Genomic DNA, 15,716 nt, shown 5'->3' with positions numbered 1-15,716 from the left:
AGTGTCTGAGGGTTTGTGAGTTGGTGACGTGGACGCAGGAAGGGCTTGCGGAAGTGCTGAATGGAATCTTCAACTATACTGGCCTCCGTAACACCTTAAGTGATGTCTGTTTAATTTACATCTGCATCTACATAATACCCTGCGAGCCACCTCTTGGGTGTTTGGCAGGGGCTAATCAATCACCAAAATGCAGCATGCTATTTTTTTACGGAAGCAATATCCTGTGTACAAAAGATAAAATATGGGACTTATCCAACAGCAATTACCTTGATTATGACAAAAGAATAAAGAGCTTTAAATTCTATATGGGACTCAGCAAGTGTTTCTCCTTATATCGCCCCCTCATACCTCTTTCCCCTTTATCATACCTCATAACCCCTTGATTTACGTCCCCGTATGCCTCGGGGCCGAGTTATTTTGGCGTAGTCGACCAATGTTCAATAAGTTTAACATTGCCTTGAGAAAATTTGTAAAACACTGTCACTTGATATTGAGTGAGCTATATTATAGACAAGGGCAAATTCATCATATTTATTGACAAAATACAGTTTTTCCTTTACTGCCTTATCAGGTCCTTCAATATTGTGCCAGCTAGAAAGCTTTTATACCTAATACATCCTACCTCACAAAATGCCCCAATACGCGTTAGAGGGGTGTTAGGACACCAGCCGTTTGCAAAAAAAGGAAAAACGAAAGAAAATGAAAGCGCCTGCAGAATCACACCTAGCATGTATTTAAGCCCATGATTCTTCCGTTACAATCAACGTAATTGTTTTTTTATAGTCCCATACTTTATCTTTCATGGACACAGGATATGCACAGGATATTGTCTCAGGTGAAGCATTATCGGCTTATAAAAATTATTCTTTCCAGCACATTGATGATAATATGTGAATACATTGGATGAAATGCTAGTGAGTAAGACATACTATATTCGCCTTCTATTCCCAGGGAATTGCCCAATACAGCTGCGAATATTTTCCTATAGCGTAATATAAGAGCGAGGGAAAGGTGTCCTTTAAACGAGCAGGAGTGTAGGAAAATGATGTTGAAAGCCATTTGAGTGTTCAAAAAAAACAACAACTTTTTCCATTGTCACCGAAGTTTCGGAGGACGACTAACTTTCCATCCTTGTCGAATTATCCACGTTGATGTCAGCGCTGAAATCATCGATTTGCAAGTATGAAATACCATAGTATTAATACAGGCCATTTACTCGGGAGCGAGAGTAGATGGTGATGTAGATCGAGTGGGTTTTCTGAGATATCAGCGATGATGGAAGTTTTTACACTGTGGAAAACCCGAGTCATCTTGAGCCTTGCAATACGCCAGGGAACCATCTGATCATGCTTATAGCATGAAGTATTGCTTTTTTAATCGCGCCACTACAAGTAGTCTATGCACTCAATACTATGCTGATATCCTGCCTATGAAACCAAGTAATTGCATTAGTAATGTGCGCTGAGTGCGAAATGTCAACAAAATGTTCATCTTGAGCTCTATGTTCCAGTTATCTGAATGAGATGTAAGACAGTCGAGCACGAATGAATTTTATTTCAATTAAACTATGTGTTCGTGAATTATCTGATGAATATTCAGCATGACAATTCAAAATGTATGCACTTAAAGTTGACAAGTAGTTTAGGGGAAATCTTGAATGCTCTTAATCACCTCCTAATATTTACCCTCAATTTTTAATAGTAAATTATTTAATTCCTTTTTTTACTTATTTATATATATCAAATAAAAATTAGTTTTTGATGCACATGTACTGCATATATTGCATTGAGAATTGTGAAATTTTAATATAATTGTCCAGTTTCGTAGTCGAGTTAGGTCGGAAATATCACGTTTCTAAACAGTCGTCCAAATCTCACAACGAATATATAATCATTCTTAACACTTTACGATGAGCTAACTGTTGATGAAGACTCAATACGCATTCACCTCTTTAAATTGAGATATCACCTACGTTGACATATACTTGTATGCTATCCAGAATCTTAGCCTATAATTATAATGACAAATACGCAATTATTAAATTGTGGTAGTTGTAGCAACAATATGGAAGACCTAGGGGGGGATAAGATAAGCGGTATTTTCCATTGCACGATAAATTAGCAGTTATTATTAAGTCTTTTAAGTGGTAATTGCAGAATGGCTTCAACAAAGATTTTCTGTATTGATTTCATGGACTTTAGCTGGCGTAATTGCTGCGATTGCTAACCTTATGTTTCCCTCAAGGTTAGAAAATTATATAGAGTTCGAAAGTAAAAAGAAGCCATAAATCATAAGAAATCACAAGGTAAACGATCTATTGGTGTTCAATGACAACCTCTCTTATACTGCGAGAGACATCTTTTAGAAGAATCAATTTCCTGGTATACCATACTGCGTGCGGAGGAAAGTCGAACATCTCACTAATTAACTCAGCCATCCGACTGAAGTTATTTATGAGGACAACCGATAACTGACGTCATTTGAAGCAGTGTAACATACAGATGTATAGGTGAGGAAAGAATAAGTAATCCCTTGAAAAGTAGAGGAAGTAAAGTTTCCATCAGTCGGAGACAGTTCGATGCTGACCGTCGGCTATGAAATACTGTATTCATCGATACAATTATGGTGGTTGAAGCATTTTCTTAGCATATTTGCATGAAACTTCGCATTTCTTATGAACCATGAAATAAGTGAGCCTGTAAGTAAGGATGACCATATGACCATATTACCATTCTAGGGAATAAACATCTATAATGAGTAAAATATTAGAAAAAATACGAAGTTTCACGGAAAGTAAAAGAAAATTACCTACTAAATGTGCCAAAAACATGCATTTTAACCAATTTTGCTGACGTCACCTGTTTACAAACTGGTCACCATAGAGTAAAATCTTGTTATGAAGATTAAAAATTGTAAGATATAATAAAAATAATATTTGTTCATAGATTCCTTTCCTACGAGATCAATGAGTCCAAAATTCTTCTTATGCTCCCTTCCATGCATCATAGGTCTTGTATTTTATGGACCTAGTCATTGATATATAGGCTCTCAGAGGCAGGCAATTGTGAACCACATGAAGTTATATCAAGCCGACTAAAGGGTAATGGGAACAAATTCCACTACATGGTCTGCTTCGATATGCTTATTAAATTTTGTTTTGCTCCTAAAGAAATTAAACCTGCCAGGAATGTTTTCTTTAAGGATGGCATTTGTTGATTCGTTTGGAACTATGAATTGTCACCAGAGGAGATTTAAAATCTCAATCATCTCCTGACTGTATTAGTAATCGTCCAGCTTTTATCCTATACCACCCGTTACATGAAGGATTTACGCTGCTCTTTCGGTAATTGGAAGAAATTTTTCGACCTACTCTCAAAACCTATGTTAACGGAAACACGTCACGTTAGATACATTTGTATAAGGTTTGTTTATGCATGAGAAAACACGTGATACTTACAACGAAATTTCAGTTTGGAACTTGAATATAGATTGAGAAAAAGGTAATGGAAAACACTATGTTAAAAAAAATTTCCCCCAATGACCTTGGAAAAAATAATAGTGATCAAGGGTACGGATGAAATGTTTGAATACGGGCGGTTACCAGTGTTATGTTTGAGTACATACTATATATGGACTCTCTTTGCGTGAATAGGGTACATTTTATATACCTATACCTTAGTGCATTATTATACATCAAATTATGTATATTCTCTTGGATGCTGGGATTTTGTTGTCCAAAATGAGCAAAGAGTGTCAGTGAAAAGTGCTTCACCAATATTTATTTGTTTGAAATCCCAATCCAAGCGTCACATAACGGGTTTGTTGAATTACCTTTTTCCGGTTGCATGAAATTGACGGTAAAGATTAAAACTTGTGGCTGATCCTATGTTAATTGGATAAATTCGTCTGAAAATCTTCTGGCACCGATTCGTCATTCGAATGAGGACCCAATAACCTACCCAGCACACCCAAGATATACTCAGGGTTAGGCAAGACGATGAGGCACATTGGACCCAAAAAAAAAACGGAGAGAAGTGAAATAGAAAGATATTTGGAGGACCTCACTTCTTTTCAAGAATCCCATTGTGAGAAAGGAGGGGGCGTGTATAAGTTCAGGGTTGTGGTGGTGGAAGAGTACCGAGCCGAGGTTTTGCACGACGGATGAGCGGAGAGGCATGCGGGGTTGGTCTTGGTCTGGCAGCAAGGGCAGCACGGGGTGGAAAGCGAGGGTACACCACTCTACACTGTATGGGAGAAGGAGAAGCGAATTGTATATGAGGAGGGGGGATAAGGGTTAGGGGGGAGTGGTAGGGTCTCCCGATAGATAGTGTAGCCGAGTCGTCGGAATAGGAATGAAGTGAGGTAGGGTTGGTTGGGTAGAGAAGATTGGGAAAGCGGCGTGGGCAAGGAGGGGAAATATGTTTGTTCCCCAGCTTTTGCCCCCCGAGGCTACGTTCCATTACAAAAACCACCAACGCCGCCGCGTTCCCGTCCTTCCTCGATTTCCCTCTCTGTGTAGCAGGCGACCTACACCCTTCTCCTCATCCCCTCCCCATGATGACTGCACTTCAACCCCCTTCTCTCTCGAAAAGGCTATCCTCCCACCGCCGCCCTCATCCTACCCACCACCAGCGATTCGAAAAATGAAAGGAGGGAAAATATCTACCCCTCCCTCTCCCTATTCTCATCCCCTCAATGTCCCGGAGAGTATGAAAAAAATAACACTGCGAGGCCTCTCCATCTCCTCCGCCGAATCGGCCACCCTTTTTATACATATATTTCCCCCCCCCCCTCCATGCAGAAACCACCCTCCGTCGCGCCCAGTAAAATTCTCTGCGTGTCCCTCAGACGGTGGCTCCCTCGAAGAGAAGACTCGATCTGTGCCGGGGGATCCGGTTGATGTGGTTTCTGTATAGTGTTGGCCTCACGCCCCGTGGACCCGGGTTCGATTCCTGGCGATGGCTGAGAGTTTGAAGAGGTCACCCTATCCCTGGTGAAATCTTATCTGGATTTCCACCGGGTGAGTTGCTTGTAGGCGATGCCCTGAGGACGATACCCTGATGCAGCAATCGAGACGTTGGCCTACAAGGAAGCTACCCAGTGCAAAACCCGAGATGATTTCACCAGTATCAAACGCTGGGAAAGAACAAAATATGTCACCTTAACCCTCCTTGAGTGTTGGTAGGAGTGCACTTCGAGTGCAGTACTCCGTCCGTCAGATAGGACGTTAACCTGTGGTCCCCTAGACGCCTTTCGATCAGAGTAATGCCCAGTAATGCCGGCGCCGGGTTTTTCTCTTACCTTTTCTCTACCCTACCCTTCCCACAGAGCGAAAATGACCTTAGCTGTCGGTCGCCTACGCATAATATCATACTTGACTATCGAGTGAGGCTTCTGGAATGTTTTTTGGTGTGTAATGAGGACCAAATTTTATTCATCTCCCAAAACGTGTCAACCCCTATATGCTAACCCTCTGTGCGTTAGCTCAACACGTTAGGATGTGGAACTGAGCGAAACTCACGCGATTAATTGTTGCACCACGGGATTTTAACTTGTCGCATTCTGAAGAATGCGACGTTATGATTTTATTAAAAATCGCATTTTGAAGAAGCTGGCCTTGATTATATTTTTTATTTTATTTCATTCCCAAACCACCGAATATAGCTCTCATAGGCCATTTTATATCGGGGTATTCAACAAATTCAACAATTGCACGGAACGGACAACCATACCCTCTAGGGGGAACTTACATAGGCGGGACTCGAACCCGCGACCTCTTGTTTGGTAGGCGATAACTTTACCCCGCCGCCACCGAGGCCGGCAAATATTATTTTATTTATCTACAGGTCACGCTAAATACCTATTGGCCTAGTATATGTAGACCATGTTAAAATAGTAAAAAATGGAGGTGTTAAAGTTTGAGGTCTTCAAGCTTTACTGCGTGATATACTGTCATCATCTCCAAACTTTCATTTTTAATCCCCTTAATATTAACACAAAATAGAACCCCTAAAGTTGCTGACGCCACCTCCTACTTTTGTCCAATGACCTAGGTTGCTAAGTATGAGGAATATCTCCAGTGTCGCTCTAAAGCGAGATTTGATAACGTAGCGGCGCGTCACTGACTCGAATCGCCATGAAATTTCATTAATTTTTGTCATTCTTTTGATGAAAATGTAGCTGAAAGTAAAATAATTTTATTTTTTTGATTGTGTTTTTTTTTACCATCCATCCTCTTTAACACGAGTATGAAATGATGTTTTCGGGTGAAAACGTGCGTTGTCATTATTCCGTAGTTATTGACCAGCATTAGAAAAAGTGAAAGAGTATCTACTGAATTACTCTTCCTGCCAATCACCTATGAGATGACCTGCAAAACTTACTGAGGCAGTGGTGTACATAGATCTGTGGGGAAGTGGTCCTCCCTCTCCATTATATTCGCCCCTGAGGGGAATACCATCAGCGGCTGTAAACGCCGGTTTGGCCATAGACAGGAACGTGATTTCAGTGACAAGAGGCGATCGCGCCTATTAGGACACTTCAGGAATGTTCTTCATATTGGATTTTGCGATTTCGGCCCTTAATTTTTGCCTATATATAACGTAAAACCTGCCTAGAAATAGCTTAATGTGATGAATTAATGATAGTTGGGAGTACCTAGATCGATTTAAGTTTACGTAACTCATTTTAAACAAGGTTTCCTGATAATATTTTTTTATATCATCATCATCGTCATTAGTCTACAATCCTAACATTGGTTTGACGCAGCTCTCCATTCCTCTCTCCTATCCGCTAGGCTTATCATAGCGAGTTATTTCTTCTCTTTTACATCCTTTATAACCTGTCCTATGCAACTCATTCGAGGCCTTGCCCTTCTTCCCTTTCACCTGTCCTTCCACGATTGTTTTCTCCCGGCCATCACGTCTCATTATGTGGCCAACTAAGTTGTCCCGTCTTATGGTTTAGGAATTTATACGTATATACTAATCGTAATAATATATACAAGTATGACGCTACATCGATGCATGCCGAGTCCATGTCCTAGCACATGACTCATCATAGCAATCAGTCCTTTGTTCCTTATAATTCCCATTCCGGGGAAAGGGGGAAAGGTAGGTCCTCTCAAAACCCCCTTACCCTTCAATACGCCCCTGCTATGAGGCAGTCTTTGAGATTCGCATCCGTGTCCTCGCCATAGCAACCAAGTGAGCGAGGAATGTTGTTGGTACGGTTCTCGTGTGATGAATCTCAAAACGGAGGGATTCATTAATTGGTGGGGAGGGACCGATGAAAAATCGAGTAGACGGGAGAGAAAGGCACGCCAACTAAGGAGTGAGCGAAGGGATGGGCGTGTATTCTGGCGTGTGGCAGGGGGCTGCAGGAAGGGAAAGGGGGAAGAACCCTGGTGATTAAGGACCGAGGAGAGCATTTGAGAAATTATAGGGGTCCGGTAGTTATTAATGAACGACCGGTATGATCGATTTGTTGCTCCGACTCTTCCCTACTAGGACAAGTGACATATTGCCGTGATAATATACTTACCTACCTGTGCCTACCATAGGAAGAAATTCCTCTTGACTGTTTGTTACCTTTTGACTGTAGCTATCAACTATGAGGAATTCGAATATTTTTCTCCCTTGTAAAATTTGTTGATACTGTACTTGTGAATTCACATAATCGAGTTTTGCCTTCGTTTCATTCTTGATGATATAGATATAACTTAACCACATACATTCGCACTATTGTCTCTTTGTGTCAACTATTCGACATATAGTAATATAGTTATGTATTTCTATAATGCATGATGATTAGCATGCATATATATTACACCTTCTGTGTTTAATGATGATTTTGTCGATGTCATTATTTGCCATAGGTAGTAATGCGCAAGGGGATTCCAACTACTGATATTTGGCCTACCTGGCCACTTTGCATTTCCTTACGTCATCCAGGTTCTTTTTTCCATGCCAATTTATTAAGTAAAATGGGGCGTGTTATAATGAAAATTTGCCCTAACTCATTGTATTTAAATATATATCATTGTTCTTTCAAATTAATTGTTATGACGAAAAATTCTGAGAAACCATCACCAGCGCCACAGTCAAATACGCCATTCGTGATTATTATGCACAAGGCTGCCCATACCCTAATTCCATCTTGCAAAGAACATTTGACGATGAGATAATACTTAGCTTTTACCTCTCCTGTACATTACGAACTTAGACGGACCGAGTGAGTGAGGTCAAGTACGATATGGATACTTAAAAATATTTGATCGAGTCTTCATTTATCTCTACACTGTCTGAATTGGTAGAGAAATTGGTTTACCAGCTCATCATGACGCGTCAAAACTCCCGGAGGAAAGAAGAAACAAAGAGGTAAACCCATATGAAAGAGAAGGTCCGCATTTGCCGCGTATGAGTACCGAGTAAAAGCTAGGGAAGTGCTAAGAGGATTGGGAGAAAAAATAAGTACATAGTCGGAATATCAGGGTGGTATGATGGCTGAATAAGACTATTGTGGGAGGGCAGGTAAACTGGGGGGACGGCAAAGTTAAGTTATCTACGTACTACCCCGCAAGCCGCCTCAATAGACGAAGGCGTGTGGCGGAAGGTGTCAGGATATTTTAGTGTTATATGCGGTAAGGATTTGTTAGTTGGTGTATAGATCGTTTTATGTTAAATATAAAAGAAAAGACGAGCTTAGAGATGAAAAGATCAACTGATGGAAGAGCTGCATCAATTAAATGATGTCACCCTCAGCAAAACAACTCCTTAATACCCCACACCACTGTCATCCCGACCATGGCCGCGACCCTTATTCCCGCGGGTTCTTTTATTATGACCGAAAATCGCGTTTTAGGTTCATCAGAAATTTAGCACATGATTTCTTGTAAATCTTATCATCAGCAAATCACATTATTTTACTAGAGTGTTTTCGGTCAAGATTTTTTTTATCTCACACTTAAAAGGTTTGTACCACCGCAGAAATATCGTTTCATTTTCCGTTTAACTCGCGAGGGTAGGGTGCTACGTCATAACCTCTGCTTTTGGACAGAAGTAGCAAATGACCTATGAACTCTATTAATAGTTCCCTGAACTTGTGACATACTTCGAAATTTCGCAGCCACAAAGCGACTAGGATATAATTAAAATATATATTTGTTTCATCAATTTATAGAATAAAAAAGACCCACCAATGATACCAAATAGAAGAAGTTTTGTGGTCTCCAAGGACATAGGACCAGAATTGAGCCACCATCAAATAACAAAAATGTATGCCAATAAAAGAAAATAATAATGCAGTAAATAATACATGAGTACTTAAAGAAATAGCATCAAAGTAAATGTTCAATTATTTCTCGTGACAAAAGTCAGTCTCTGGCAAGTCTTACCATTGTATTTGATGATTTAATTTTTTTTAATTTTAGCGGGAAGTAAATGAAATAACTTTGGCCCCATTTAAAGAAAGTAGCGTATATATAATGTTAACCTTAGTCTGTTTGTTACTACAAATGGTATACTCCTTAAATTATATTTATCACATCCATTCGGCATATTGCCAGTTCTGGCATAAAACAATTTTAGGACTTTGAACAAATATAAATGCCTGCATGGCAACAATTTTAGAGCCACGGACAACGGAAATGAGTGCTCACAAGAATTTTTGGACTAAATTACCCGAATAATTGTTTTTGCAAAACGATTGAGCTTATAATTCAAGGGAGACACTTCGACGTGATGGATGGGCTCTTTGATGGAAATGAAACAGTTAATTGCCATTGAAGGCTAATCGGGTGCTCAGCCGGGTAATCTCCTCCATGGCAGCCATGGAATAGATTACCCGATGAAATACAACTACTTTATTCACTCACATTATTTATCGAATTAAATTTGTGGGATTTTTTTGTTTTATTAGTTTTATTTAATGAACCTCCTAGAAAGGTTAGTTTCTATGGAAGATAGCATGGAAACAGAAGGAATAAATTCAGAGAAGTAGAGATCGCGAGGAGGGAATTTTTAGGGGGAGTAGGGCGCACCACATAGTAGTACTACATAGATACGTGGAATTCTCACCCACAGCAACACGACTCCTCACTTCCCCACACCACCGCCACTGCGATCCCCGACCTCGTCTCCGCAACAAACCCCGCTCCTCTTTCCCTTCCACACTCTCGGGGAACCATTCGTCGGGGAGCGCGCCCCGCTGCGACCGCCACCACCACCACCACCGCCGACCAATCCCAGTCCGGCAGCCGCCTCTCACCCCACTGGGACGCCCACTCACAAAAGCCTCCCCTCCCCCTTCCCGACATGCCTCGGGGGCTTCCTTCCCCCGTTCGCCGCCTCCAACCCCCCCACCCACAAACCCCTCGCGCAATCCGCCCCAGGCTAAAGCTGACTGGAGGGATTATAGGCCCCTCCCCCTTCTCAGTACACGCTGCTACCCTTCCCCTCCATACCAAACCCGTCACTCTTTCCTTCTCATGTCCCCTACATTTATGTATTCTTCCTCTTCTCTCTCGACACAGCTCTCTCCCCTACCTCTTACCCTGTACATATATATAAATGTATGTGTACCCTTCTGCTGCCACCCTTCCCTCCCTGTCCCCTGTACCTGTGCCCTTCCCCCCCTCAACAGAAAACGCCCCCTGGCTACTGCCTCCGCCAATAAAATTCCAGGCTCCGAGATCCGGCCATGTACCATTCCTCTCCTTCCTCTCCCTACCTCGTTTCCATCCATTTCGAATCACGGTTGCACATCCTCTTCTCTTTTCTTTCTTCCTTCATACTGCCAAGATATTTCCTCTCCGCTAAACCTCACCCATTCACCCAGCGAGCGTGATGGTACGGGGTCCGCGGGAATGATCAAGGGACTCTGCCGGCTGCTGTCTTCTGCTCGCCCATGCCGCGCGGACTGCAGTGTTCGTGCGGACGGAAGTTTTTAAGTTTTTCCCCCGTGGCTCGGGACACGTAATGTAATTGCCGGAGTTAATCTTTCATTCGATAGGGGATTGTATTTCATTCAAATTTAGCTGTTAAAAGTCGGCTTTGAGTCTGCCGAAATGACACGGCTGAAACTGAAGGTGGTCGTAACATCTCATTCATGAATTACAACCATTACTATCTACATATCTGAATAATTCTGAATTAGAAAACAGTTTTTATACTTCCTCGAAATAAATTCGTTGGCTTACGGTATTGATAATGTTGGAAACGACAATGTTAACGCCTTTGGAGTCTACGAGAATGAAAAAGTAGAATCTTGTCTTCTGACCATCGCACTTCTACCATTTATTTATAGCTTAATAGTTCATTTTATTTTTTGGCGAAATGAATGAGCAGATGAGGAAGGAAAAGAATAGTATTCTTAGATAGGTTGAAAGGGATTAGGCCTTACAGTGAATTAAAGGAGGCAGTGCTGGAAGGAAAGGAAGACTTCTTGAACACTCCATGGAAACCTACCTTAATCGGTAGAATACTATAATAATAAATGAGCAGATGAAACAGAAAGATAAATATACTATTCATATGCCTATCGCCCAGAGTATTGAAGCTGTGGATGGGCTGTTGATGATTTGCCCTCTGTGTGCGCTCCCCTCTGCTTCATTGAACCTGTGATAGATTTTTTTCTTTATGGACAGAAGTACCGACATAAAATTTCCCTCTCATTTGATCCCAGATAATTCACCTAACTTCATGAATCCTTGTTGTAGAAGAAAATACATCAATTCAAAGGGTTTCTGTTCAGTAGGTTTCATTCATCCTGTATCATCTACATTTACATAATACCCTGCGAGCCACCTCTAGGGTGTTTGGCAGGAGGTGATCAATCACCAGCATGCAGCATGCATTGGACTCCCACATGCACACCACACCGTCCAAAAAACGTCACGTATACTAACAAATTATACTGCTATATGCTGTTAGAAATAATAATTGAATTAAGAAACATGCAATAAGTTTTACATAGGATAGTTGGCTACACTACAAGTCATACAATCTATCTATGAGTTCCATCGCTGCCGTTATAATCTCGTATTGATCGTGGAAAAAATGACATTCAGTACCTGTCTGTTCTACAATCTATCTCTCTTATGTTATTTATATGATCTGATCTTCCATAGTATGTTGGCGTCCGTAAGATATGGTTAACTTCGTTGGAAAAGACACTGCTCTTGAATTTATCTAAAAGGTTTAGTCTATTTTTTAATCTACCGTCCGACAGAGATTCCCATCCGAGTTTATCTAAGAGGTCAGTTACACTAACAAGACTATCGTAACGACCTCTCACATACCTGGCAGCTCTTCTTTGCACGCGTTCTAACTCTGTTATTAAGCCATTTTCATGAGGGTCCCAAACACTGGAAGCGTATTCCAAATGTGGTCTAACGAGGGAAAAGTAGCTAATTTCTCTCACTTTGTCGTCAAAAAATTTATTCTCTCCGAGTCTCAAACCCTGGTCTTTCATAACAGAAGCGCGGCACGCTACCACTCGGCCTAATCGGCGTTAAATTTCGGGTATGGAGTTGATGAAATAATAAAAAATAGTCTGGCTTATCGGATACCCTTCGTCACTCGAATCTTAATCCCTGTTTATTACTATTTTAATTCAGTTTTTTTCCCAGATTAAAATTGACAGGTTTGCTTCTACTCTCGTGCGTAGGTAAAAAATATACGTTCCTTAATCTTTCCGTCCCCTAAGGATAAGGGTAAGATTATGTTATATGTATCTACAATCGAAGAGGTTATGTTCGTATGCATATAACATTCTTTGAAGATATTTATCCTAAGACTTCTAACTAAGTTCACTGATCCAATAGGCCTAACTGTGAGTACCTTTGAGTGTAATATTTTTTCAGCAGGTTTGAATGGATAGTTTTAAACATATAGGTGAATGTAACAGTTTATTCCAGGCCTAACCTCCAATTATGATGAGATATTTTAGAGGGAATTTTAGAAGTCTCCCTCATCAGCAGTGGGTTTTACGAAATACTCAAACTATAAATGTTACCCTGGCCAAATCATTCCAGTTTTTTGTAGATATTTCGATGGGGAGATGGCTAACAACTATTGGGAACTTTATGAAAGGTGAAGGTGAAGAATATATTGAAGTGGAGATTTTAATGGACGAAGTATTTACATAATTTCATTCGTAGAAATGGCGATGAAATTTTTTCCCATGCCGGAAAATCATTCCTCGGAAGACGAAATTTTTATGAAGGAACGAACGAAGAAACGTTCTCGTGTAAACAGATCATAAATTACATATCAAGTAAAGCAAGGAAAGACAGAATTTGATTTGAATACTTCGTTTTCTTGCATTTTGAATTTTTGACTGTCGTACAGTAATGTGATTTGTAGGAATTAAACGCTAAAACAAGGCAATTTTGGCACGATTTTTAGTGGTCAGGATTCCGTTAAAAGGTAAATATGTTAGTAAATATAGCTAAGTGATAAATTTTCGTAGAAAATTATAAGCAATTTGGCGCTTTGGGAAAATGGCTACGGTGTTAGCAGGATGAACTTTAAAGCACTTTCGCCAAAGTTTATTCATAGCGTAAAATTTTTATAATTCTCTATTGGTTATCGCACCTGTTTTATTCCTAAATTAATTGCCGATTGTCTTTTGAAGATGATTACCGGAGGGAAGAGTTTTTGTCATCAACTTCCACGGCTTCTCTTTCGCCCGGTCTGCATTTTCCCCTCGTCTGCTACTTCAGTGAGTGAAGCCCGCAGGCTTTGACGGGGGCCAAAGCTTTATGACCCGGCTACGGGTAAGAACATTTACTTCCTTCCCACCAGCGACCTTTTTCTCAATGTTCATCGTGCGACCTTCAAAGCTTCTCTTCTTCCCTCGGTCTTCATATACGAAGGCGATCGTCTACTTCCTAGAGCGAGGTCCTCGCCGCCCTCAGAAGTTATTAGGAAACCATAGGAATTCAAAATAACGACTGACAATTATTAGTGGTGATCTTTTCCTTCGAGTGTTATTTTAGGCTTTGTATCGCTCGACTGTCATCCATTTCTCTATCACAGACTGAATAAAATGGAAATAATTCCACTTGGCACCGAATTCGTTTTGTGCCGCTATCAATTTTATGCTACCGCTTCTGATAGGTACCGGTTTTATTTAATCAACTTTTAGCTATTAGTTATTCCATTCATTTGGGAAGTCATTTATTTTTTCAATTTATGCTTTCGGCGTCTTTTAGCAAAGGCATGTGTGCCGATACATCTAGCAGTATGGATGCATAGGCAATGTCGGTAAACTGTTCTTGGTAGCATATTTATGCATGCGACCAATTGCGCCTGAAATCACAAGTTTTAATCCGAGCCGCCATCAGGCGTGGCTTTGCCGAATTTCTCCACGCACGGAATGATAAAATTCCCTTCTGCGTTGTTTATTTAGAATTTATACGCGTTTAGATTTTCAGGTGGAATTATTTAGCATACATAAATGATATCCTCTGGAATTATTTTATTACTTTCGTCGAAAACGAAGAGTTGAGCGTATAAATTTGCAGTAGGTATCATTCGATTATTTTGTCTCCGGAAAATGAAAACTTTTTTTTGTCATTAAAATTCAATTATATGTGGATTGACTTGATATTAATAAAAGCTACGACTATAAATCTAAATGAAAATTTTGCGTTCGATTCGTTTTTCGAGTTCATTCTTGCATAAAAAGGAGCCTCCGCTTATTTTCCCTTCGCGAGAGCGAAAATGTTTATTCAGAAATTTACTCTCGTTTCGCGCACTGACATTTCGCCACAATATTTCGCCCCCCCCCCTCCCCCCCGCCCTCTTTATTTCCCAGAAGTCTCAATTTTCCCTTTCATTATGAAAATACTCGCATGAGTTGGCATCGCATTTCCTCCGGAGTATTTAATTATTCAGGCGATCACGGGATAAACACACCGCGAAAGGTAGGAGAGTCGCAGGAGGTAAGCCTCATGGAACCCAAGGATAATCAAGCGTCTCCTCTTTAATACATATAGACTTCCAATTTTTCGCCGTGATGATTGAGGCTGGTCGGCGGAATTTATGCAGGAGTCGAGAGCGGGTATTTCTGTTTATTTTTATGCAGCGTCAAACAAATTCCACCGAAGGCCCAATGGGAAACACAAAACAATTCCACAGTGCCGAGAGAGAAAGAGAGAGAGATATGGGTGGGTGGGGGAAGGGGTGAGCGAGTCTGTTATTTCTACCTCCGCGAGTTCCCGCGCTTCTCCCCTCCCCCCCCCCCCTCCGCAGTTTTTTTACCTCTTCCGCCCGCTCCCCCGCCCCTTTCCTGTTCCCGAATACTATTTTTCCCCTTTCTCTCATTTCCTCATCCTTTTCCCTTTTAGAGCCGGCTTGCGCTCCAGCGGCATCGTTTGTTTCCTACTTGCACATGATATCCAACGAACGATTAAGACACGAGTGCGATAGATGTAAAATGGACAGGGATACTATCACTGTTTCACTAAATGGAATGTTTGCGTTAATTCTATGTAAGTAATGAAATGATGCAGAGTTAAAATAATTCTTTTTGTACTTCGGTTTTATGGAAATACATTTGCTTGAATGTCATCCTTACGTGCGAACGGTTAGATGATTAGGTCGTCTGGAAAGGAAATAATCAGGGAAAGTGTTTCATTTTACTAAAGATTATTCTAGTTGCAAAGTATAAATGAATACGCATTTAATAAAAATCGCTTATTTTAGTTCACT

The 15,716-nt window shown here is 40.8% G+C and overlaps 1 protein-coding gene across 1 annotated transcript in view; it reads left to right on the top strand.

The window, feature by feature from the left end:
- Positions 1–10,395, top strand: part of LOC124155176 (pistil-specific extensin-like protein) — a 107,381-nt gene extending 96,986 nt beyond the window's left edge. The window contains exon 2 of the mRNA XM_046528892.1: positions 10,083–10,395. Coding sequence (XP_046384848.1) covers positions 10,083–10,395 — 313 coding nt within the window. The remainder of the gene's footprint in view (positions 1–10,082) is intronic.
- The last annotated feature ends 5,321 nt before the right edge of the window (positions 10,396–15,716 follow it).

Source organism: Ischnura elegans, chromosome 3, assembly GCF_921293095.1.
Source record: "Ischnura elegans chromosome 3, ioIscEleg1.1, whole genome shotgun sequence".
Lineage (NCBI taxonomy): Eukaryota > Metazoa > Arthropoda > Insecta > Odonata > Coenagrionidae > Ischnura > Ischnura elegans.
This window is presented reverse-complemented; position numbering and strand designations above follow the sequence as displayed.